Source organism: Spinacia oleracea, chromosome 5, assembly GCF_020520425.1.
Source record: "Spinacia oleracea cultivar Varoflay chromosome 5, BTI_SOV_V1, whole genome shotgun sequence".
NCBI classification, from domain to species: Eukaryota; Viridiplantae; Streptophyta; class Magnoliopsida; order Caryophyllales; family Amaranthaceae; genus Spinacia; species Spinacia oleracea.
The window spans coordinates 107,724,307-107,751,944 of NC_079491.1; the positions used below are offsets into that span (position 1 = coordinate 107,724,307).

The following is a 27,638-nucleotide window of genomic DNA, read 5'->3' on the forward strand; positions in this document are numbered from 1 at the left end:
TCACTCATGGTCATTACTGAAGCTCGAATAAGTAACAACGACTGCAGGGAGCTAATTAGAAACTTACCAGGAGAATATCAGTCAAAATGGTTTGAGAATCAATGCGGAGGGGTAGTCCTTATGTGGCGAGGAAACGACTTGTTACCAAACTACAAATCAGATTTCGGTTCGGCCAACGTTCTGTTTACTGTCTTATTTGAGGTACTTCATTTAATATCTTATTTTGGTTGGCCCCAACGCTATGTTTACACCGTCTTATGCCATGGTACCAAACAGGTGTACATTTTACTGCATTACATTGTGTGAGGGGGTCGAAAAAGCGCGAGGCTAATGCGTGACCTTGTCCCTCGTGGGTGTGACGATTATTTTTATTCAATCAAGTGTAATTGGATTTCCTGTGAGTATACACCCAATTGACTAGTAATATAGGAGTCGCCATTCAGTTTTTAACGACAATGAGAAAAACTGACAAAACCCGGTTATCGTGACATAAAGGGAGTGCAATTATGTTTGACCACGACGGCCGTAGGTTCCCTTGTGATCCCTGGTGTGGGGATCTCTCAATATACACCCGCAAGGTAGAGATTGAGGGTTCGGGGGACTGTAACTACCGAGAGGAGTAATTCGCTCGTCGATAACTCCAGAGGCAGGATATCCTTACTAGCTCAGCATAAATAATTGAAGGGACATGCGTTAACTATTAAACTAATCTGAATTGATTTTAGCAATATGCAACATATAATACTAATTCGATCGTGATTATCTGATTTAAATAACATTAAGGGACCTAGCATGATAATCCGATTTCCCAAGAATATTATATTTGTTAGGCGTGATAGAACATTCAAATTAGGTTAGTTTAACAGTTCATAAAAAGGGCGAGGAAAGCGGTTAAATCATCGAAAAGGGACACATTACGACGCACCCTTGAGAGGTGCGTCACGGTTCTCAGAAAACTAACCACTTTGACTTTGCTATTTCTCCTTTTTATTTAACGAATCTCGATTATGGGACGGGATACGTTCTGTTCGATTTATGGATCGATTGCGACAGAACGCGTGAACAGTTTTGCAGCGAGAGGCTTAGGCTAAGGGGTTTAGAGTCAATACTCAGAATATATTATGTGTTGTTGTGTGTTATTTCACGTCGAAACTAGGGGTCTATTTATAGGGAAGAGTTCGTGGAAAGATAGAATTGCAGAGTTCTAATCCACAAAGAATTAGGAAAAGAGACGTACCCAGGTATTTTCAGCGCCCAGGCCTGGGCGCCGAATATTTCGGCGCCCAGAGCCAGGCGTTGAAAATAGGGTCTGGGCAGTTTTGTTTAGTCAGATTCGGATTCCTAAAATCCGTAGAGTTTGAGATTAATTCGAGTCTTTTAGCGCGTATCAATTTTGTGACGGAATGCGTCTGGGCCCGTTACGAACTCTAGGCTCGTTAGGATTTTAATTAATACGTAAATCTTATTTCCGAATCCTATTAGGAATAGGATTCTCGCAGTTTTCTATCTCATATAGGATTTATGTTGGAATGCAACACCTAATTCTGACAGGTTTCTATCTTTTATGATTTGCCACTTTTAGAAGCTACCTTTTACGGCAGCTAATATTTTTAGCAGGTTTCCATAAATAGCTGGTTTCGGGTGAAATGAAATGGGGAATCGAGATTCGTTTATTTTATAGGAGATGCGTTGTCAAGTGGAGTTTTTATGCTTTCATCATCGAACCTTTCCCTTGCGGGAACGGGGACAAAAGTAGGTGTCTACACATTGCATACCGGTACAATATGGGTGAGTATGGTACCGATATGGGTGAGTATGGTACCGCTCTTATTATGTCCCATACAGCTGTGGTTGTACCATATACACTACAGAACTATAAAATTTATACATTTTGAATCCATATAACTTGATTCTAATCGTTTATTTGATTTATGCAGTCGGTGAAGCCCCGGAAGCAACCACTTGCGCGTAAACTGGAACTCTAAGCGCCAGAGCCTGGAGCTATTATACACAAATTTCCTCATCAGTGTATAATACTTATTATGTAGGATGGTTTTTAACTGTACTGTAAGAACCACTACAAGAAATTGTACTATTAACGACGGGAAATCCCGTCGCGAAAGGCCAATAATCGTTGATTAACGACGGGATTTCCTGTCGCGAACCCGTCATAAAAGGGGGCCGTCGTTAATAGAAATCCCGTCGTAAATCCGTTGTAAACCCGTCGTAAAAGACATTTGCGACGGTTATTCCCGTCATTGTTTGGTTGTTAGCCCCGTCGCAAAAGGCTTTTGCGACGGAATTTTTGACCCGTCGTAATTAGGTTGTCGTTAAAGATACAAATTCTTGTAGTGAACTTAGCTAGTTACTAGCTTAACTACGGCGTAGTATTTATCTGCATAGTATTCATCAGCATGACTTATTTAGTTATAAGGTATGGGTAGATTTTCTATCCTACTACTATGGCGTAATAGTAGCAGGTAAGTTATATGTTGTTGTTCGGACATTGCCTAACTTTAGCTCGTCGGATATGTAATAGGTGTATTTTTTGTAGTTTCCAGCTAGGCGGCATTGGCTACCCTCTGCCTTCAATGTAATATTTTGCGGACGATGCTTTCGTATTACTAGTGTTATTATTCAAACATATTCGTCTTATTTTAAAAGAATGTACTGGTGTTACGACAAGATTTAGTACCAATAAATTTAACAAATTGTCGTTCAATAACAGGTAAGACAAATACACTAACACACACGACAAAGGGTACCGAATTACCGAATTACACATGGTTTAGTACATCTGGCCTGTACTAATTTAGAGTTCTATGTCAATAACGAAAATACATATTATTAAGTACACTGATCTAAAGTATCTAAAGTAACCTTATTTAAGTTACGACATCCTGTAAACCCCAAATTGGGTTAAAGATTGAATCATATGTTATAGAGGAATGCACATGTGGTAACACGCCATAATTCAGACTTATTGGATGGAAGTCAATGAACTTCAAATAACGTACCACAAAGGTAGATTTATTGGGTGGATTTCACCATGGAAATCATTTCTAATTCTTCGTAAGGTTATGACAACCGAGCAGGTCTTGAGTGAATACTGGATTACCACTGGCGCCATGTATAGAATGCGTACCACACCCCTGAATAACCTGATTGACTAAAAACCCCAGATTGAACTGCAAGAAGTGTTTACTAATTGGTTGATAACTACGGTGATCCCCATGGGAGGTTTCGTTCATAACCTGGAAACTATGCCGGTGCTGGTTTTGATTTCCAAGCATACAATGACTCCCGGCCTCTTGATAATTTCCACCTCTACTGCTGCTATTGGTGGTGAAGTAGCGAATGGAAGTAGCATTCTGGGACATTTGCGACATCTGAGATAGTTGCACTCCACTCAAGTTTTGCGACATTTGCACACCATTAATGTTTTGGGACATGTGTAAACCTGATAGGTTTTGGGCAAGTGGACCACCAGATATGTTTTGTGACATTGATATATATACCACAACGGTCTTGGGACAAAAGTACGTCACCACCCTCCGGGGTCATACGAATCCCACCCACAGACATGCGAATTTCTGTCTGTCCTAATGGAAACAAATTTGTGGCAACAACTCCACTTACTCTTCAAGATGACTGTATACATGTCAAACGCTAATAAATACAAACTAAATGTTGTTGACGGTTAATAAACATTAACTATCATGAGTGGTACAAAATTGAAGGAAATAATGCCCTTGGTCCAAGTATGCATTCAATGTTAAATCTAATAAGTGCGGTTCAGTATTAATTAACAAGTTAATAATTCAGTGAGATCAAGTGAGCTAAATGCCTGACTAGAGGCCGCTTCAGTTCAAGTGGAATTAATTATATTAATCCACAGCTTACTCTTGACTGAACCCGTAGGGTCACACAAATAGTATGTAAACGGATCAAGTATTTAATGGCATTAAATACTCCATCTATGGATATTCGAAATCGACGGATCTTGGTTTCAGTGGGAGCTGAGATCGTCACAGGCAAGAAATGAATACTCCGGAAACGATGATATTGCCGGAAACGGAAATATGGATCGTATCGGAAATATAAATATTATCCAAGTCGTAGATGTTGCCGGAAACGGAAACATGGTACGTATCGGAAAATATTATCGGAAATGGAAATATTGCCGGAATCGGAAATATTGCCGGAAACGGAAATATTGTCAGAGTCGGAAATATTATCGGAATCGAAAAATAATTCCGGAAACGGAAATATTAAATATTTGTTCGAAACGGAAATTGATTCCGGAATCGGAAATATTAAATATTGTTCGTATCGGAAATGAATTCCGGAACCGGGAATTTAATCGGAAGCGTATCGTACGAATAAACATCGGACGAGCTTGCTAGACGCAAGGCCTAGCACGAAGCTAGGCCCAACGCCTACCAAAGCCCGCGCGCGACCAAAGCAAGCGAAGCCCAAACGCGAGAGCAAGGCCAGCAGGCGCGCGCCCCTCGTGGGCTGCGAGCACTTGCTGGGCCTGGGCTCAGCGCGCGCGCACGCAAGGCGCCCCTCGTGGGCTGCTGCGCCTGCGTGTGTGTTTGTGCTTGCGTACGAAACCTTGATCGGTTAGGATTCGTATAAGATTGATTCCTAAGTCTACTAGATAAATTAAGTGATTGAATTTTAGATTAATTCAGATTCACTAAATCGTTTCCTAGTAGGACTCTAATATCCGATACCCATGCCCTATAAATAGGTGATCAATGCTCACAATTGACATCGAGTATTCAAGTATTCAAAGTGATTTTTGAGGGCAAAAATTCAGTCACACAATTGCCTATAAGTGCCGAAAATTCTAAGTACCTTAAGGGCGATCCTAGTTGGTCAAGCTTAAGGCGGATCCGGACGTGCTGTGGACTATCTACGGAGGGACGACACTTGGAGTCCTAAAGACTTGTTCTTGTTCGGTTCGGGCGCAGCTAGGGAAGGCACGCAACAAAGAGTATGCATCTAAACTATGCTAAATGATTATGTGTAAATAATATGCTTTCCTGGCTTTATGGTTTTTTCCGCATGATTTATGAATTGTCATATGTATCATAACCTAACAGTGGTATCACGAGCCTCTTGTTGATAAATCTTATATTTTTGATTGCCCTACTGTATATGTTTAACAAGTTTGAATGCCTAGCCTTGTTAATTATGCAATCTAATTTGTAATTATGATTAATTTGTTGAAAATTGGAATAATTTAGAATTAATTTGATTTTCATAATTAGTTATAATTTAATTAGATACCTATGATTAAAAACCACCATAAAAATTGTAAATTTATGTTAAATTTTAAATTTTTATGACCTAGACTTGAATCCATGTTAATCGGAAATCAATTGAATAATAAATTTTCGATTTTTCGCCCTAAAATTATGAAATTAATATTATTTATTAATTTGTCATTAATTTTGAATATAAATTTTAAATTTTTATGCGATTCGCTCATATAACTTGCACGCACAAAGCAATGGACGCTACGTGTTACCCTTAAGGGGTGTTGTATAGTGCGGGCATGTGACGACGAGCAAGGGAGCTAGTCGCCCATGCGGTACGAATGCAATGAGCAAGGCCATGGTGCACGAGCACAAGGCAGGAGCCCTGCCTTATGTCGTGGGCTGTGTGCAATGGGCGAATGGGCGAGGGCGAAAGCAAGGCACGAGCAGTCGCGTGTGGGCAGCAAGCGAGCTGCGCCACAGCGCGCACTGCCTCGCGCAAGCGTGCGGAGCCTCGCGCGTAGCGAGCGTAAGCTCGCGTGCCACGAGTGCTGCGCCAAGCATCGATCGCTCGCGCGCAGCGAGTGCTTGTTGTGCGTGCGACGAGCGCTGCGCCCAGCGATGGCGTGCGAGTGCTTGTTGTGCGTGCGACGAGCGCTGCGCCCAGCGATGGCGTGCGGGTGCGTGTTGCGACGTGCGACGAGCGCTGCGCCCAGCGATGGGCTGCGGCAGCATGCTCGTGCGTCGAGCGCTGGCGCGTGCAGCGAGCACCAGCTCGCGTGATGCCTTGCGATGGTGAGCAGCAGCGATGCGAGGCAGCGCATGGGCTGCGCGAACATGGCCAGCGATGGCTGTGTGCGTGTGGCCCATGGGCGTGCGATGTGTGGGATTGTTGCGTTGCGATTAGATCGTTTTGAAATTTTTAATTTGAAATTTTCAGTTTACGTAATTTTAATTAATTTTAAAATTGATAATTTAAATTATTTTCTTGGATTTTAATTTTGAATATTGTAATTATAATAAATTTTATTTATTCTAATTATTTTACTAAAATTAAAATCATGAATTAATTTAAATACGACTGAAATTAAATTAAACTTTTTGGATTCAATTATAAATTTATATGAGCTTTAAATTTTAATTAAATTTGTATGTTTCCGGTTAGACTAGAAATACATTTTTATGTTTAAAATTAGTAAAGCATATGAATTTATATGTTTAAGTGGGAGCCCCTTTTAGTCATAAACTCTTGATTAGGTCTACAAATCCTTAAGGTTAAAACAACTTGATTAGAATTAATAAGGAGTGAATAATTTGTAGATTATTGGTGCCCTTGATTAATTGCTGCAAATGTTTATGTGATGCATAATGTGTTTTACTAACCAACTATGTGGGCCATTCATGATAATGAATGGGTGAATGGTATATATTGTATATGTACTGTTTTGCAGGTTATGAAGTGACTAGTATGGCCCAAATAGGATAGAAAATATGGTCTGCGTACCATTAATTTGAATGTAATTGGTCTAAAGTACCAAAGTTGTTTTTCAATTCAAATATGGTCTGCGTACCATCAAATAGTTGTAATTAGTTTTAATTATAGCTTATTCTATTTGAAGAAAATGGTGCCTCCGACGGAGATTTTCAAGACGGACTTTGAAGTTAAAGCTTCAAGATGAAGTCGGGCCATACTAGATCACATTTATCTTATGCATGTTTTAAGTTATTTATTGCTTTTAAATATGTCTTAAAATGCATGAGATCAAAAGCTTGATTATGTTGCATGATTAAGGATTTTAGTTCACTTAAAATCTAACCAACATAGTAAGAGCCTTAAGTTCCAAACTTAAAAATTGAGTTAAAAGGTGCCATGCCAAAATATACACTTGCTTGGATATCCTTTACATCAATCTAGTAATAGTTTTCGCTCAGCGAGGTGTTACTTATTGGTCCTAAAGGGGCAAGGTACACAAATAATTGTGAGTACATGTTAGTTTTGGTGAAACTCAACGATATAAGTAAGGAGTCCTTTTATGTCGTGGCAAAATCGATAGGTTTACCTAATAAGTTCTTAGACGTACCTATCAACCAAGAATAGTTTCTAGACTATTAGCAAAAGGCTTTTGCTTACCTAAGATGTTTTAGGATTAAGTCGACAAACTGTGCTTAGTTCTTCAATGATTTTAGGATCTTGGAATCATTTTATTCACACCTGCCGGAACACATAACTTGAATAAAATGCTTAATGAACATTGAATTATGCATGTATGCTAGAATTTAAGTTTATTAAGAGAAACTGTGAATGGTTATTTATTTGTTTATTCTTTTCAATTGTAGTTTTAAATATGGCAAACAACAATTCATTCAACATTCGATCAATTCTCAAAAAGGAGAAGTTGAACGGGAAAAACTTCCTTGACTGGCAAAGGAACTTGCAAATAGTTCTTATGCAGGAAGAAAAGGAGTATGTCCTAGAAGAGGCGATGCCCGAAGCCGCAGGCGACGGGGTCACTCAGGCAGCCCTCAATCGTTGGATTGATGCCAACAAGGATGTGAAATGTCTAATGCTCGCCACCATGAGTGCAGATCTGCAGAAAACGTTCATCAACTCAGATGCTTTCACAATCATCAGTGAGTTGAAGAACATGTTCCAAGATCTGGCTCGAGTCGAAAGATTCGAGACTCATAGGCAAATTCTTGAGACCAAGCTTAAGAAAGGCGAGCCCGTAAGTCCACATGTTCTCAAAATGATTGGACTCATTGAGAATATGAGTCGGCTGGATCAGCAATTTTCTCAGGAAATGGCTATAGACACCATCCTCCATTCTCTTCATAGCGGGTATGATCAGTTCAAACTGAACTACAGTATGAATAGTCTGGACAAAACGCTCACTGAGCTTCACGGTATGCTGAAGACCGCTGAAAAGACGCTCAAAAGTGATAAGCAGGATGTGCTTATGGTGCGTGGGGGCAAGTTCAAGAAATCTGGAAAGAAGAGGAATGCTAAGAAAGGTGGCAACAAGGCCAGCCCAACTAAGCAAACTGGCGCCAAATCTGTAAAGAGGAAGGTCAGTCAACCCACTTCTGAATCCGAATGCTTCTACTGCAAGAAGAAGGGGCATTGGAAGAGAGATTGCTTGAAGCTAAAGGAAGATCAGAAGAACGGAACAGTCGTTCCATCTTCAGGTATTTTCGTTATAGAATGTATACTTGCTAATTCAACTTCTTGGGTATTAGATACAGGTTGTGGCTCACACTTATGTTCCAATCCACAGGGACTAAGATGAAGTAGAAAGTTAAGCAAGGGTGAAGTCGACCTACGAGTGGGAAATGGAGCACGGATTGCTGCATTAGCTGTAGGAACTTATTATTTGTCGTTGCCCTCCGGGCTAGTTTTGGAACTAGAAGAATGTTTCCATGTTCCAAGTCTTACTAAAAACATCATTTCAGTTTCTTGCTTAGATGCTAAGGGATTTTCCTTTTTAATAAAAGACAATAGTTGTTCGTTTTATTTTAAAGAGATGTTTTATGGATCTGCTAGATTAGTCAATGGACTTTATTTATTAGATCACGACAAACAAGTATATATAACATAAATACCAAAAAGGACAAAAAGGATGATTCAGATCTCACCTATCTGTGGCATTGTCGATTAGGCCATATAAACTTGAAACGCTTAGAAAGACTTCAAAAGGAAGGAATTCTAGAACCATTTGACTTAGAGGATTATGGTAAATGCGAATCATGTTTACTTGGCAAAATGACAAAGCAACCTTTCTCTAAAGTTGGAGAAAGAGCAAATGAACTATTGGGTTTAATCCATACAGATGTATATGGACCAATGAGTACAAATGCTAGTGGTGGTTTCAGCTACTTTATCACTTTCACTGATGACTTCAGTAGATATGGTTATGTCTACCTAATGAAGCATAAGTCTGAATCCTTTGACAAATTCAAGGAATTTCAGAGTGAAGTAGAGAATCAATTAGGCAAGAAGATTAAGGCACTGCGGTCTGACAGAGGCGGTGAATATCTGAGCTATGAATTTGATGACCATCTGAAAGAATGTGGAATTCTATCAGAATTGACTCCTCCTGGAACACCACAATGGAACGGTGTGTCGGAACGGAGGAACAGAACCTTGCTAGACATGGTCAGGTCAATGATGGGTCAAGCCAAACTTCCATTAGAATTTTGGGGACATGCACTAAATACAACTGCACTCACTATAAATAGAGCTCCGTCTAAAGCTGTCGAAAAGACTCCATATGAGTTATGGTTTGGAAAGCCTCCAAATGTGTCTTTTTCTTAAGATTTGGGGATGTGAAGTATACGTCAAACGATTAATTTCAGATAAACTTCATCCAAAATCTGACAAATGTATCCTTGTGGGCTATCCAAAGGAAACAAAGGGGTATTAGTTCTACAATACATCTGAGAACAAGGTGTTTGTTGCTCGAGATGGTGTCTTTTTGGAGAAAGATCACATTTCCAAAATGACAAGTGGTAGAAAAGTAGACCTCGAAGAAATTCGAGTCGAACAACAAACTCTAGAGAATGCTCAAGATGACATTCAGGATGAAACTCAGAGATCTTTAGAAGAATCTGGTGAGAATCATGGTCAATCTAGAAATGTTACCCCGCGTAGATCGCAAAGATATAGATCTCAACCGGAAAGGTACTTAGGTATTTTGACGAACGAGAGCTATGACGTTCTATTACTTGAAAGTGATGAACCTGCAACTTACAAACAAGCTATGACGAGCCCTAGCTCCAAGCAATGGCAAGAAGCCATGCAATCTGAATTAGACTCCATGTCTGAAAACCAAGTATGGGATTTGGTCGATTTGCCAGATGGCTACCAAGCCATTGGAAGCAAATGGGTTTTCAAACTGAAAAAAGACAAGGATGGGAAACTTGAAGTTTTCAAAGCTAGATTGGTTGCAAAAGGTTACAGGCAAGTCCACGGTGTGGATTACGATGAAACCTTTTCACCAGTTGCATTGCTAAAGTCTATTCGGATAATGTTAGCAATCGCTGCATATTACGATCACGAAATATGGCAGATGGATGTCAAAACTTCTTTCTTAAACGGCGTTTTAACAGAAACTATGTTTATGACACAGCCTGAAGGTTTTGAGGATCCAAAGAATGCTAAAAAGGTATGCAAGCTAAAGAAGTCAATCTACGGATTGAAGCAGGCATCCAGGAGCTGGAATATACGTTTTGATGAAGCAGTAAGTGACTTTGGTTTCATCAAGAACGCAGACGAATCTTGTGTATACAAGAAGGTCAGTGGGAGCAAAATTGCTTTCCTAGTATTATATGTCGACGACATATTACTTATCGGAAATGACATTCCTATGTTGAACTTTGTCAAGATTTGGCTTGGGAAATGTTTTTCGATGAAAGATCTAGGAGAAGCACAGTACATATTGGGCATCAAGATTTACAGAGATAGATCTAAAAGGATGATTGGACTTAGTCAAAGCACTTATATCAATAAGGTGCTTGATAGGTTCAAGATGGCGGACTCCAAGCGAGGCTACCTACCCATGTCTCATGGAATAACTCTAAGCAAGACTCAGTGCCCAAAAACACTTGATGAGCGTAGACGAATGAATGGGATTCCATATGCATCATTGATTGGTTCAATAATGTATGCTATGATATGTACACGCCCGGATGTTGCGTATGCACTCAGTGCTACGAGCAGATACCAGTCAGACCCAGGAGAGGCGCATTGGACTGCTGCCAAGAATATTCTGAAGTACCTGAAAAGGCACAAAGATGACTTCCTGGTCTATGGTGGAGATGATGAATTAATTGTTAAAGGCTATACGGACGCAAGTTTCCAAACCGACAAAGATGATTTCAGATCACAGTCTGGGTTTGTCTTCTGCCTCAACGGGGGTGCAGTAAGCTGGAAAAGTGCTAAGCAAAGCACCATTGCGGATTCTACAACTGAAGCGGAGTACATTGCTGCACATGAAGCAGCAAAGGAAGCTATATGGCTAAGGAAGTTCATAGGTGAACTTGGTGTAGTCCCCTCCATTAAAAGACCAATAGCCCTGTATTGTGATAATAACGGAGCTATTGCACAGGCAAAGGAGCCTAGACACCACCAGAGAGTCAAGCATGTACTTCGTAGATTTCACCTTCTACGAGAGTTCGTTGAAAGAAAAGAAGTCGAGATAAACAAGATTGGAACTTATGACAACATATCAGATCCATTGACTAAACCTCTGCCGCAGGCGAAGCACAACTCGCACACTGCAGCTATGGGAATCAAGCATATTGGAGAATGGCTTTGATATCCCTGTTTAATGTTTTAAAGTTTTAGAGTTTAAATCTTTGTAAAACATTATTGGTTAATCATTCACAATAAATGAAGAGAATTCATTTTTCCATTTAATTTGTGGTTTATTAAATGATGAGTCCCTTCAATTTGACGATATATTCAAGATAGACTGTCAGGACCAGTCCTGTGACTAAGAAATGTATATCAAGTGAACTTGAATGTCAAAGGTTGAAAATGGTCCCTAGTCGGAGTTTTCTATAAAATTGGACGCATAGAAAACGTTAGACGATTAGAATGCAAGATGACTAGTAGTTCTGTTTCTTGAACTATGTGGACATGGCAATGTCATAATCATTTGCATAGATACTTATTTGGGAAGACTAGTATCGGACAAGACCTATGAAACTTTACTGTAAGAGATGAAAATCTGTCATAAGTAAATTTCATTAAAATTATTAGACACTAAATCCTCAATACCTGAGTGATTTGAGATTACTTGTTTGAGAACTGGTTGCTTTGACGTTGACAAACCGTCGCAACGTAAAAGGAGGCTATAAAGGCAACGCTCAGGTAATCACCTATCAAACGAAGTCTAATCTCAAGATCGCAAGATTGGGATTGTCCTCCCATAAATCGGGATGAGATGCTTAAAAGTTGTACAAGGTGTTAGGTTATGATACATATGATATTACATAAATCATGCGGAAACAACCATTAACCCAGGAATACATATTATTTACACATAATCATATAGCATAATTTAGATGCATACTCTTTGTTGCGTGCCCTCCCTAGCTGCGCCCGAACCGAACAAGAACAAGTCTTTAGGACTCCAAGTGTCGTCCCTCCGTAGATAGTCCACAGCACGTCCGGATCCGCCTTAAGATTGACCAACTAGAATCGCCCTTAAGGTACTAGAATTTTCGGCACTTTTGAGCAAGATGTGTGGCTGAATTTTTCTCTCAAAAACTCACTTTGAATACTTTTAAAACTCGTTATAAATTGTGAGCCCTAGCCTCATATTTATAGGGGTATGGAAAGGGAATCGAAATCCTATTCAGATACAAATTAATTAAACCTAGAATCCTACAAGAACTCTAATTTAATTAATTTATCAAATAGAATTAGGAATTTAATCATTAACCGAACTCTGCATGTTTTAGGAAACGTGCACGAACACAAACACTTGCACACACACGCACGGCAGCCACGATGGGCCCCCATGCGTGCGCGCGAGCAGCAGCCCACGCAGCGCCCGCGCGCGCTGCGCGTGCTGTGCGCGCTGTGCGCGCTGCGCAGCCTGCTGGGCCTGGCCTTGCGCTGGGCCTGACGTGGCTGTTTGTGCGGCGCGCTTGGCTTGCTGGGCGATGGCCTGGCTTCGTGCTGGGCCTCGTCCGGCAGGCCTCGTCCGATGCTTATTCGTACGATGCGCTTCCGATTAAATTTTCCGATTCCGGAATTCATTTCCGATACGAACAATATTTAATATTTCCGATTCCGGAATTAATTTCCGTTTCGAACAAATATTTAATATTTCCGTTTCCGGAATTATTTTCCGATTCCGGTAATATTTCCGATTCTGACAATATTTCCGTTTCCGGCAATATTTCCGATTCTGGCAATATTTCCATTTCCGATAATATTTTCCGATACGTACCATGTTTCCGTTTCCGGCAACATCTACGACTTGGATAATATTTATATTTCCGATACGATCCATATTTCCGTTTCCGGCAATATCATCGTTTCCGGAGTATTCATTTCTTGCCTGTGACGATCTTAGCTCCCACTGAAACCAAGATCCGTCGGTTCCGAATATTCATAGATGGAGTATTTAATGCCATTAAATACTTGATCCGTTTACGTACTATTTGTGTGACCCTACGGGTTCAGTCAAGAGTAAGCTGTGGATTAATATCATTAATTCCACTTGAACTGAAGCGGCCTCTAGCTAGGCATTCAGCTCACTTGATCTCACTGAATTATTAACTTGTTAATTAATACTGAACCGCATTTATTAGACTTAACATAGAATGCATACTTGGACCAAGGGCATTATTTCCTTCAGTCTCCCACTTGTCCTTAGGGACAAGTGTGCATTTCCTAATTCCTTTGTCGCTCGATGCTTGCTCTTGAACATAAGGTAAGAGTTGTCATCCTTATTATGTCCAGAGGTGTTCCTCGGTTTCAGAGTTCAACTGATCAAATAAACAGATAATCATAGCCTATGATTCATCCGAGCACGGCCATGCATTTCACAGTTTCTAGCTCTCCGAGTGGCCTTGTACAACTTTTAAGCATCTCATCCCGATTTATGGGAGGACAATCCCAATCTTGCGATCTTGAGATTAGACTTCGTTTGATAGGTGATTACCTGAGCGTTGCCTTTATAGCCTCCTTTTACGGTGCGACGGTTGGTCAACGTCAAAGCAACCAGTTCTCAAACAAGTAATCTCAAATCACTCAGGTATTGAGGATTTAGTGTCTAATAGTTAATGAAATTTACTCATGACAGATTTTCATCTCTTACAGTAAAGTTTCATAGGTCTTGTCCGATACTAGTCTTCCCAAAGTAAGTATCTATGCAAATGATTATGACATTGCCATGTCCACATAGTTCAAGAAACAGAACTACTAGTCATCTTGCATTCTAGTCGTCTAACGTTTTCTATGCGTCCAATTTTATAGAAAACTCCGACTAGGGACCATTTTCAACTTTTGACATTCAAGTTCACTTGATAGACATTTCTTAGTCACAGGACTGGTCCTGACAGTCTATCTTGAATATATTGTCAAATTGAAGGGACTCATCATTTAATACTAAACCAAGATTAAATGGAATATGAAAACACATTTCATATATGATAAATGTTCAACCCCAATGTTTTACAACCATGGGCCTCTAACCCATCTTTAAAAACATTTCATGGAATTCAAAGCTATGTTTGATTTCCAGTGCTACAACGTGAGTGTTGCTTCTCACTTGTTGCATAGGTTTAGTTATCATGCTTTGCCAATCTTAATATCCTTTTCATCGAATGTTCTTCGAGATATGATGATAAGATCTTTTGAGTTTGTTTATTATGTGATCTAGTCTTTCTTACTTCGATAGTGGTTCTACGCATTTTGCAATGAAGAAACATCAAGTTAGCAGACATGTGATCCACCCAAGTTCAATGAAGAACTCATTAATATAAACAACTCTGTTTTATTGCTTCTTAGGCAATAAGTACTTTTACTTCAACTGTTTAGGTTGCTAGTGATGCTTTGTTTGGATTTGCTTATCCAAGCAGTTCACAGATATGTGGAAGACTTTCCAGCTATATCTTAGAACATATTTAATTTCCCACGCAACAACTCATGGTCTTCAATCCATGTTGCCATTTCAAAACACGATGCTCTTTAGCTCGTCCTTGTCAATGGTTAACTCCAAAGGGTCTTGCTTGATCCTTTGCCAGTGTTTATGCGTGTAGCATCAATATTTAGCATATCTTTATTTCCTTGAATCAAGAAGTAATCCTATGTACCTTTTCAGGTACCATAAGTTTTTCTTGATCTCAATCTAATTGGTCTTCACTTAGATCAATAGAGATTGGTATATGTTCGTCATGCCTAAAGTCATACGATACGTTTTTGGCGATCCTCATATTATATCATACATGATAAATTCTTTTGTAGAATAATTCCCAATTGAATTCTATTCATGTAACTTTAGCTCATTCAATTTCAGTAGATACTGAATCCAGCTAAATTCTTTGACATATAATATAGGTGAAGAATCTCATTAGATTCTTTGATGTTAACTTAGTAAATGCTTATACATAGTTCAAACATCCTTTACTTAGATTTATTCACATGGGTCGAATATCTCCAATGGAGACTTTCGTGTTTGATTTAGTAAATGCCATTACTTAATCCAAAATAATATCATAAGATCTTTGTAAATAGATCTTAATACCCAGTATGTACTAAGTTTCGCCATGGTCCATTATTGATGAATAATTTCAAATCTAAGTCATTAGCATTTGAATGTTATTTCACAATAGAGAGATATGTGTGTGATACACATAGGACCAATTAAGTTTTAAGTACTCCCACTAAACTTCTTATATATCTATAAGAATCATGTATATTTTATGAAACTAAAATACTTATTAGTTTCACTAAAATACAGTTTCAATTCCCAATTGCTTGCTTAAATCTGTACTTAGATTTTATAAGCTAGCTTTCCTTTTCAAGCATTTATTTGGATCCACAAACTCTATGACATACCATGTACATATTGTATTCCATCATTTGATTGAGGAATACGTTTTGTCATCCAATTGCCATATGTACCAATATGCAATCATTGCTTGAATTATAGACTTAAGCATTACGATTTTGCATGAGGTTTCAACACAATCCATGCCATGAATTTGCTTGTAACCTTTAGCAACTAATCTAGCTTTGTGTGTGAACACAATTCCATGTTTGATGGTTTTTATCCTTAAAACAAACTTGCAACCAATAGGTGTGAAACTATTCTTGCAAATCAACAAAATTTCAATTTTGTCATCAAAACATTGAGTATGTTATATGGCCTCTAACCATTTAAAACATTTGAGTCTATATATGGCCTCTAACCATTTTAGGGAATCTGGGTTTCGTCATAGCTTTCTTACAAGTCACAAACTCATTAATCTACATGATAATAGTTTGACTGCAAGTTGTAGGTTTCTTCACTATTTAATAGAAGAATCTCATAGTTTCATTGACCTGATCTCTATGTTTCTTCACTATCTAATAGAAGAATCTCATAGTTTCAGTGACTTGAATTCTATGCCTACTTGGGTATAGAACATCAAACAATAGAATATCAATAGCCACTTGAAAGTCCTTTGAATATTCTGTTCTCCTTGAAGCACTTGTAAAGTCTTCTAAGAGATATCTATTCTTTAAAGCCACTTCTAAAGTCCTTAAAGAATAAGTTCGGATTTTCTGAAGCACTTCGAAAAGCCTCCGGAATGTCCGTTTATGTTTGTTGTTCGCCTCGAAAACTTTCGAGGTCTATTTTCTCCCACTTGTCATTTTGGAAACGAATCTCCAAAAGGACATTATTTCGAGCAAACAAACATTATGTTCTCAAAAATTCGTGGTAGAAACAATACCCTTGTGTCTCATTTGAATAAATCACAATGAAACATATATCTATACTTGGACCTTAGTTTGTTGAATAACAAACACTAAGCTCCCACTGAGTTTAAGAACTCTTTAGATATATTATGAAAAGATATTCTGAAATTACTTTTCAATAGCTTTGACGAATTTGGTTTAGTTTGGTGGTAGTTGAGCATTTTGTTTTAGAAATTATAGGAAAAGTCTTTATGATCCATCATTGATTGAATCAAGTACTAATCGACTTCGATCATTCCAACTTAGATATGCCATATCTTATGGAGCTAGATTGTGAAATTACAACACACAATCATTGATGATCATATTTGGTCTCAAGTAATCATCAACATGATCTAACCTAGATCTTTATGATTTCTTGCCAAGTGGATTTTATACTTCTGAATCTTTGAACTAGCCAAACAGATTCAACTTATATCACATTTGAGTAAATAAACCTATATTCACTCAAATCCATGTGAAATAATAAAGTCATAAAATCTTTCTTTAGCTTTGAACTCTATCGTCTAGGCGTTCTAACAATAGTTCATATCTTTTGTTACTTTCAACAAGTAAGACTTGCTTGTCTTAAGTTGATCTAGAAATCAACCAACTTTCAAAAGTCCGTTAAAATAGAGCTTTTGAATGTTAACTTGTTGATATGGTCTAAGCAACAATGCCAAAGATTAGTGGAACTCAAATCAAGGGGTTGATTTGAACCTAGTAAAGTTCTTTAAAGAGTTGTTTGTTTTAATCAAGCATATTGACTCATTCTGTAAATGACCATTTCATTCAAATGAACAAACAATCAAGCATTGTTTTTGTTCTTCTGAATGTGAGTCTTTCTGTGTTTGAAGCAGAAATTTAGGTATGCTGATTATGGAACAAAATAGCCATTAAGTTCCAGCCTTTGAAAGGACTTAAAACAAACTAGATGACCCTACAACTAATGTAGCATTGCCATGCTTCATTTCCCACTTGTAGGTCATTAGTGTATCCTAGCTTCCATTGTTTGAGTTATTATCGAAGTAAGAACCTCAAGCGGTATATGATACCAAGGAAGTTTGATTGCTAGGTTACTTCTCTTTAAACATAAACTTATAGGTAGAAACGGAATCGTAAATTCCTTTCATGTGTTCCTTTGTTTTCCTATTTCTTGTACCCTTTCTTATAGTCTTAAGAATTGAATTCTTTAGTGTTGACTTTTATACTTTGTTAGACATGTCCAATGTCACCAACAAGGTTCTTTACCATTTTAATTTATGTTGAATATTTTGTTTCAACTAGATGATCTTACCAGAAGCTTCTAAAGTTCTCTAAGCATCGATCTATTCGAATGTCTAGGGACTAGACTCATTCGAGAATTAAATGGACAAAGATATTAGGTTGTTAACCATTGGTAAAGCTGAGCGTATTAAACTCAATGCTTTATGATCTCAAAACTACATTGCATTTTGAATTCACAATCACCAATCGGTTTGCCATTCGATTTTGATTCTCGAAAACAACCATAAAAGTCGATATAAGAAACGTACATTTTAAATTGCTCATTTTCTCTCATTTCCGTGAATCGTTCTTGGATTCACTACCAATCGAGGAAATTTACTGTTACCTTTCTAAAAGGATTTATTGCAGTGCAAGATATTTAATTATAAACAATAATTAAAACATACATTGAAGCATGCAAAGTCTAAACATTTATCATGAATAATAACTTGAAATTAAAGCAACCATGCAATTCAAACAAGTTATTAGCATTTTATTCGATTTTATTGTTCCGGCAGGTGTGAATAAAATGATTCCAAGACCCTAAAATCATTGAAGAACTAAGCACAGTTTGTCGACTTAATCCTAAAACATCTTAGGTAAGCAAAAGCCTTTTGCTAATAGTCTAGAAACTACTCTTGGTTGATAGGTACGTCTAAGAACTTGTTAGGTAAACCTATCGATTTTGCCACGACATAAAAGGACTCCTTACTTATATCGTTGAGTTTCACCAAAACTAACATGTACTCACAATTATTTGTGTACCTTGCCCCTTTAGGACCAATAAGTAACACCTCGCTGAGCGAAAACTATTACTAGATTGATGTAAAGGATATCCAAGCAAGTGTATATTTTGGCATGGCACCTTTTAACTCAATTTTTAAGTTTGGAACTTAAGGCTCTTACTATGTTGGTTAGATTTTAAGTGAACTAAAATCCTTAATCATGCAACATAATCAAGCTTTTGATCTCATGCATTTTAAGACATATTTAAAAGCAATAAATAACTTAAAACATGCATAAGATATTTGTGATCTAGTATGGCCCGACTTCATCTTGAAGCTTTAACTTCAAAGTCCGTCTTGAAAATCTCCGTGGGAGGCACCATTTTCTTCAAATAGGATAAGCTATAACTAATTACAACTATTTGATGGTACGCAGACCATATTTGAATTGAAAAATAACTTTGGTACTTTAGACCAATTACATTCAAATTAATGGTACGCAGACCATATTTTCTATCCTATTTGGGCCATACTAGTCACTTCATAACCTGCAAAACAGTACATATACAATATATACCATTCACCCATTCATTGTCATGAATGGCCCACTTAGCTGGTTAGTAAAACACATTATGCATCACGTAAATATTTGCAGCAATTAATCAAGGGCACCAATAATCTACCAATTATTCAGTCCTTATTAATTCTAATCAAGTTGTTTTAACCTTAAGGATTTGTAGACCTAATCAAGAGTTTATGACTAAAAAGCGCTCCCACTTAAACCAATAAATTCATATGCTTTACTAATTTTAAACATAAAAATGTATTTCTAGTCTAACCGGAAACATACAAATTTAATTAAAATTTAAAGCTCATATAAATTTATAATTGAATCCAAAAAGTTTAATTTAATTTCAGTCGTATTTAAATTAATTCATGATTTTAATTTTAGTAAAATAATTAGAATAAATAACATTTATTATAATTACAATATTCAAAATTAAAATCCAAGAAAATAATTTAAATTATTAATTTTAAAATTAATTAAAATTACGTGAACTGAAATTTTCAAATTAAACATTCAAAACGATCTAATCGTAACGCAAACACCCTACGCATTGCACGCCCATGGGCCGCACGCACACAGCCATCGCTGGCCATGTGCGCGCAGCCCATGCGCTCGTCGCATAGCTGCTGCATCTCCATCGCAAGCCATCGCACGCTGTGATGCTTGCTGCGCGCGCGCCAGCGCTCGTCGCACGCGAGCCATCGCTCGCAGTGCGCGCGAGCCATCGCTCGCTGGGCGCGCGACATCGCTCGTTGTGCGCGCGACATCGCTCGCTGGGCGCGCGACATCGCTCGCTGTGCGCGCGAGCCATCGCTCGCTGGGCGCGCGACATCGCTCGCTGTGCGCGCGAGCAACGCTGGGCGCAGCGCTCGTGGCACGCGAGCTTGCGCTCGCTGCGCGCGAGGCTGCGCGCTCTTGTGCGAGGCAGCGCGCGTTGTGGCGCAGCTCGCTTGCTGCCCACACGCGACTGCCTTGGCTCGCTCTTCGACCATGCCCATTCGTTCATTGCTCGTGGCACACGACACAAGGCAGGGTTGCTGCCTTGTGCTCGTGCACTACGCCCTTGCTCATTGCATTCGTGCCGCACGGGCGACGAGCTCCCTTGCTCGTCGTCGCATGCCCGCATTATACAACACCCCTTAAGGGTAACACGAAGCGTCCATTGCTTCGTGCGTGCAAGTTTTATGAACGAATCGCATAAAAAATTTAAAATTTATATTTAAAATTAATGACAAATTAATAAATAATATTAATTTCATAATTTTAGGGCGAAAAAATCGAAAATTTATTATCCAATTGATTTTCGATTGTTATGGATTCAAGTCTAGGTCATAAAAATTTAAAATTTATCATAAATTTACAATTTTTATGGTGGTTTTTAATCATAGGTTTCTAATTAAATTACAATTAATTATGAAAATCAAATTAATTCTAAATTATTCTAATTTTCAACAAATTAATCATAATTACAAATTAGATTGCATAATTAACAAGACTAGGCATTCAAACTTGTTAAACATATGCAGTAGGTCAAAAAAAATTCAAGATTTATCAACAAGAATCGCAAATATTTAATTTAACATCTTAAATTTACGAAATTTTGCAATCGAAAAACTAAAACCTTCGAAAAGTCATAGTTAGGCTTCGAATTTGAGAATTCTGGGTTCGACAGAAAAATACTATTTTTGTCAAAATTTTAGAATGCCTTTTACATGCGGAATTGACACAAAAATCACTCAATTCGGATGAGTAACGAAGAAACTGCCGAAAAACTGCGTACGTATAATTAAATAAACGCAATTTGCAATTAATTAACAATTACGAAAATTAATCACCCCTTTTAATTCTTGCAAATTTGTAATATTTAACCATGTTCATGCAATTTAGATTATGAAAATAATAAGGGGCTCGTGATACCACTGTTAGGTTATGATACATATGATATTACATAAATCATGCGGAAACAACCATTAACCCAGGAATACATATTATTTACACATAATCATATAGCATAATTTAGATGCATACTCTTTGTTGCGTGCCCTCCCTAGCTGCGCCCGAACCGAACAAGAACAAGTCTTTAGGACTCCAAGTGTCGTCCCTCCGTAGATAGTCCACAGCACGTCCGGATCCGCCTTAAGATTGACCAACTAGAATCGCCCTTAAGGTACTAGAATTTTCGGCACTTTTGAGCAAGATGTGTGGCTGAATTTTTCTCTCAAAAACTCACTTTGAATACTTTTAAAACTCGTTATAAATTGTGAGCCCTAGCCTCATATTTATAGGGGTATGGAAAGGGAATCGAAATCCTATTCAGATACAAATTAATTAAACCTAGAATCCTACAAGAACTCTAATTTAATTAATTTATCAAATAGAATTAGGAATTTAATCATTAACCGAACTCTGCATGTTTTAGGAAACGTGCACGAACACAAACACTTGCACACACACGAACGGCAGCCACGATGGGCCCCCATGCGTGCGCGCGAGCAGCAGCCCACGCAGCGCCCGCGCGCGCTGCGCGTGCTGTGCGCGCTGTGCGCGCTGCGCAGCCTGCTGGGCCTGGCCTTGCGCTGGGCCTGGCGTGGCTGTTTGTGCGGCGCGCTTGGCTTGCTGGGCGATGGCCTGGCTTCGTGCTGGGCCTCGTCCGGCAGGCCTCGTCCGATGCTTATTCGTACGATGCGCTTCCGATTAAATTTTCCGATTCCGGAATTCATTTCCGATACGAACAATATTTAATATTTCCGATTCCGGAATTAATTTCCGTTTCGAACAAATATTTAATATTTCCGTTTCCGGAATTATTTTCCGATTCCGGTAATATTTCCGATTCTGACAATATTTCCGTTTCCGGCAATATTTCCGATTCTGGCAATATTTCCATTTCCGATAATATTTTCCGATACGTACCATGTTTCCGTTTCCGGCAACATCTACGACTTGGATAATATTTATATTTCCGATACGATCCATATTTCCGTTTCCGGCAATATCATCGTTTCCGGAGTATTCATTTCTTGCCTGTGACGATCTTAGCTCCCACTGAAACCAAGATCCGTCGGTTCCGAATATTCATAGATGGAGTATTTAATGCCATTAAATACTTGATCCGTTTACGTACTATTTGTGTGACCCTACGGGTTCAGTCAAGAGTAAGCTGTGGATTAATATCATTAATTCCACTTGAACTGAAGCGGCCTCTAGCTAGGCATTCAGCTCACTTGATCTCACTGAATTATTAACTTGTTAATTAATACTGAACCGCATTTATTAGACTTAACATAGAATGCATACTTGGACCAAGGGCATTATTTCCTTCACAAGGCCACTCGGAGAGCTAGAAACTGTGAAATGCATGGCCGTGCTCGGATGAATCATAGGCTATGATTATCTGTTTATTTGATCAGTTGAACTCTGAAATCGAGGAACACCTCTGGACATAATAAGGATGACAACTCTTACCTTATGTTCAAGAGCAAGCATCGAGCGACAAAGGAATTAGGAAATGCACACTTGTCCCTAAGGACAAGTGGGAGACTGAAGGAAATAATGCCCTTGGTCCAAGTGTGCATTCAATGTTAAGTCTAATAAGTGCGGTTCAGTATTAATTAACAAGTTAATAATTCAGTGAGATCAAGTGAGCTGAATGCCTGACTAGAGGCCGCTTCAGTTCAAGTGGAATTAATTATATTAATCCACAGCTTACTCTTGACTGAACCCGTAGGGTCACACAAATAGTACATAAACGGATCAAGTATTTAATGGCATTAAATACTCCATCTATGGATATTCGGAATCGACGGATCTTGGTTTCAGTGGGAGCTGAGATCGTCACAGGCAAGAAATGAATACTCCGGAAACGATGATATTGCCGGAATCGGAAATATGGATCGTATCGGAAATATAAATATTATCCAAGTCGTAGATGTTGCCGGAAACGGAAACATGGTACGTATCGGAAAATATTATCGGAAATGGAAATATTGCCGGAATCGGAAATATTGCCGGAAACGGAAATATTGTCAGAGTCGGAAATATTATCGGAATCGGAAAATAATTCCGGAAACGGAAATATTAAATATTTGTTCGAAACGGAAATTGATTCCGGAATCGGAAATATTAAATATTGTTCGTATCGGAAATGAATTCCGGAACCGGGAATTTAATCGGAAGCGTATCGTACGAATAAACATCGGACGAGCTTGCTAGACGCAAGGCCTAGCACGAAGCTAGGCCCAACGCCTAGCAAAGCCCGCGCGCGACCAAAGCAAGCGAAGCCCAAACGCGAGAGCAAGGCCAGCAAGCGCGCGCCCCTCGTGGGCTGCGAGCACTTGCTGGGCCTGGGCTCAGCGCGCGCGCACGCAAGGCACCCCTCGTGGGCTGCTGCGCCTGCGTGTGTGTTTGTGCTTGCGTAGGAAACCTTGATCGGTTAGGATTCGTATAAAATTGATTCCTAAGTCTACTAGATAAATTAAGTGATTGAATTTTAGATTAATTCAGATTCACTAAATCGTTTCCTAGTAGGATTCTAATATCCGATACCCATGCCCTATAAATAGGTGATCAATGCTCACAATTGACATCGAGTATTCAAGTATTCAAAGTGATTTTTGAGGGCAAAAATTCAGTCACACAATTGCCTATAAGTGCCGAAAATTCTAAGTACCTTAAGGGCGATCCTAGTTGGTCAAGCTTAAGGCGGATCCGGATGTGCTGTGGACTATCTACGGAGGGACGACACTTGGAGTCCTAAAGACTTGTTCTTGTTCGGTTCGGGCGCAGCTAGGGAAGGCACGCAACAAAGAGTATGCATCTAAACTATGCTAAATGATTATGTGTAAATAATATGCTTTCCTGACTTTATGGTTTTTTCCGCATGATTTATGAATTGTCATATGTATCATAACCTAACAAAAATGACACGAAATAAATCACCTGATAGTGTTGAACAGGTACCCCGTTGTTGTAGTTCTGTTGAGGGTATACCATAGTCCCCCTTACTTGCCCAGCCATTTGAGGCGAGTGATCAGCACTATACCCCTGGAAAAATCCCAAACTCGGATCAATATTCGTTTAAGTAGAATTTCAAGCGTATGTGATTCAGCTAAGGAATGCAATACATTGTGTGACTCACATATTGATCGTGGGATCCCCAACCAGGATGGAAGGTGTTTGGCGGCTGCACATAGTTGTGTTGAGGAAGGCAAGTGTTCTGACAATTGCTGGGTTCTGGAAACTCCTGTGGTACAACATTCTTGTTTTTCCTGACTTGCTTCCTTGCCAGGTTTTTATTCTCACCTGGTTGTAAAAATCTTTTTTCACGAGTCCTGTGAGCCTTTAAACCGCCGCGCAAAACAGGATCTTTAACCATTACAGGGGGAGTAAGTGTGGTAGTATCATCCCCAACGCTGTTTGGAGGTTTGTTAACGGAGCCTGGTGTTGTAGGTGCAACAATCGTCATCCTGTTCCCCCCGGAAGTCGGTGCACCAGCTTCGTTATCACCAACTGCTGAAAGAGCATCACTCTCATCAAGACGTAACACAATATTCATAATACCTTCTATGACCAAATCCAACTTCTGCTCGGACAGTGATCCACGGAGGGCAGCAAGTTCCACCGCATTCATAATTCGGTCATAGTGCTTAACTTCTTCTGTTTTCTCGGGATCATGATAAGCAACCTTCACAAGAGTGTGCTTGCGTTGTATATCTTTCCTCCATCGGTCAACTATATATCCAGCAGGCACATTTTCCACATCCTCCACGTCCAACACCTTAATGATGTGCCTACACATAATGCCGTGGCACTCAAAATGTTTGCAGTCACACTTTGCAAATGAGGTCTCCTTGTTGAACATCACGACGTATATACGCTTCCGGCCTGCCAAAGATATTTCCTTTTTCAGGAACTTGGACCATACCCATACTTTGTCAGACACCGTATGCTCAACCTCCACATCAGAAACTACTTTCGAAGTAATAGGTGTTACGTAACATACCCGCATACATTGGGTCTGGACTTCAACGAACTTTGCATCCGTATAAAGTTTCTGGAACTTCCTCTCCACAACAAACTCTCCAACCAAAGACCGAGTAAAACGACAACAGTTCACATCAGCAGCTTTTTCATCATTGGCCCTACTTTCCATGGCCTTGCAGTACCTAGGAGCAAACTGATATAATCTCGTATTCTTCTTCAAGTAGCCGTCGAAGAAACTGTTTATACTCTCAACCCTCTGAGTCGTCTGCATCCCCGCCTAAAAAATATGCTTCACATACGCAGGTATCCACATTTCTCGCTGTTTATACAACCCTTATACATTTAAAAAAGGTCATTAGGTAACTTAACAACAAAGGAATTGAACATGGAAAATATTTTCACCAAAGACAATGCCATATATGAAATACCTACCGCATTGCACATGTAAATAAAATATTAATTGCAGTTTGGTACAAAATTAATTTTAAACGTGTACCAATCAAAAATCTAATCGCAGTTTGGTACAATGTATACTATACCATATCACGATTATAATAAAAAGTAGTACCAAACTATGATCAATACCTTCTAGCCACTTGTAGCTTTGCTTAGCCTCCTTCAGCTTGAAAGTTTCCACCACTTCAGCCCAACCTTCTTCGAATTCAACAGGGGTCAAACTGTTGTATATGACATTCTGTAGGGCTACTTTTATTTGGGGAAAATCAGTCATCGAACCCAATCTTCGGCTGAACTTCTGCATAATATGCCACATACACCAACGATGTCTGGTTTTAGGCATTGGCATTGCTATTCTTATTGCCTTCCTCATAGCCGCATCCTGGTCGGTCATCATTGCAGCGGGAGCTTTACCCCCCATACAAGACAACCATGCCCTAAAGAGCCAAACGAACGTTTTTGCGGTTTCATGGGACACTAATGCACATCCAAGCAAAATAGTTTGCCCATGGTGATTCACCCCAACAAAGTTCGAAAATTGCAACTCATACTTGTTTGTCAAGTACGTGGAGTCAAAACAAACGACATCCCCAAAATACTCATACGCAGCTCTGCTACGAGCATCAACCCACATTACATCCTGCAACTTCCCTGTTTTATCAAGCCGGTGGAGATGGAAATTTTTTTTATTATCCTTTGTCATTTTATCTAAATAATTTATCATTGCAACAGCATCCCCATCTCGTAGCCTCAATCGCATCCTCCTATTCAAAATATTATGCATGTCTTTCTTCGTAAAACCAATATTCACTACACCATTCCTTCTTCCCGCTAAGTGATTGAAAATCAGTGCCACAGGTGCCCCTGAATCGTGATCATTTTCAATCTGTTTCAGGATTGTCTGAGTAATTTTCCTGACCCAGAACATGGATATATGGTTAGACTTGGTAGGAGTGGGAATGTGGTTCAAATGTTCAGTAACAACACTCTTCACAACCCATAAGTTCTCTTTGGTCCGAGCACCATATAGCATAACAGGGCAACTACACTTCTTCGTCTTCCTCTTAAGAATTGGTTCCTCTACACAGGTAACTACCCTTCCATTCACCATCCGCCGGTATTTAGGCCTTCCATGACACTCACACCTCCAAACATAGGTCCTCAGGGAATTCGATTTCCCCGTTTCACTGTCTTTCCCCCCGCTCTTATTCCCTCCCATACACACTACACCAAAACCTTGTTGCTCCCCATAGGATCGATAATAGTTATTCAATGCTTCCCAATTAGAAAATGTCATTCCAACAGCAGGGGTCGGTACAACGGGACCTTTGGTCCGCTTCGTAGGAGTTGTATACATATCTGAGTTATTGGTTGAACACCATCTCCATCACCAGGGCCAATGTCTTCATCCTCCATACAAGTAGTGTTTCGCGCTACTCCGATTTCTCCGGATTCATCATAATTATCCTCATTCGTGTCATCTTCATAATTAACCTCATTCAGGTCATCATCATTTTCAATACACAATTCGTCATCTAATTCATCTCCGGCATCTAATGCTTCATCATAATCATCCACAACATCATACTCGTGATCTTCCCAACTTTCTTCACCAACTTCTACGTCCCCAACATCCCCATCTTCGGACTCTAGAGCATCACCTACCCCATCATCTTCGTCAAACCCATCATCACTACAATATTCCCCTTCTTCATCCAACAACTCTTCCTCCCCATCCAATTCAAGAACCTACAAAATGAAATTTATTGTGTTTAATTTGGAGTATGGTACAGGCTTCCGATACCAAACCTTAAAAATGTTTAAAAATCAGTTCGTGTTACCCATTACCTTTTCCTCTTTTAACAAAATGTTTTCCCTAATTTCACAAATTAACAATAAACAATACCCTACATTTTTAT

The 27,638-nt window shown here is 39.2% G+C and overlaps 1 protein-coding gene across 1 annotated transcript; it reads right to left on the reverse strand.

Annotated features, from left to right (window-relative positions):
* Window positions 1-27,016, reverse strand: LOC110789387 (protein FAR1-RELATED SEQUENCE 5-like). The gene is made up of 4 exons (XM_056829971.1): window positions 25,832-27,016; window positions 24,419-25,540; window positions 24,220-24,324; window positions 1-51 (listed from the first exon to the last, which is right to left on the reverse strand). The coding sequence occupies exons 1-4, from the start codon at window positions 27,014-27,016 to the stop codon at window positions 1-3; spliced, it is 2,463 nt and encodes an 820-aa protein (XP_056685949.1).
* Between the last annotated feature and the right edge of the window lie 622 nt (window positions 27,017-27,638).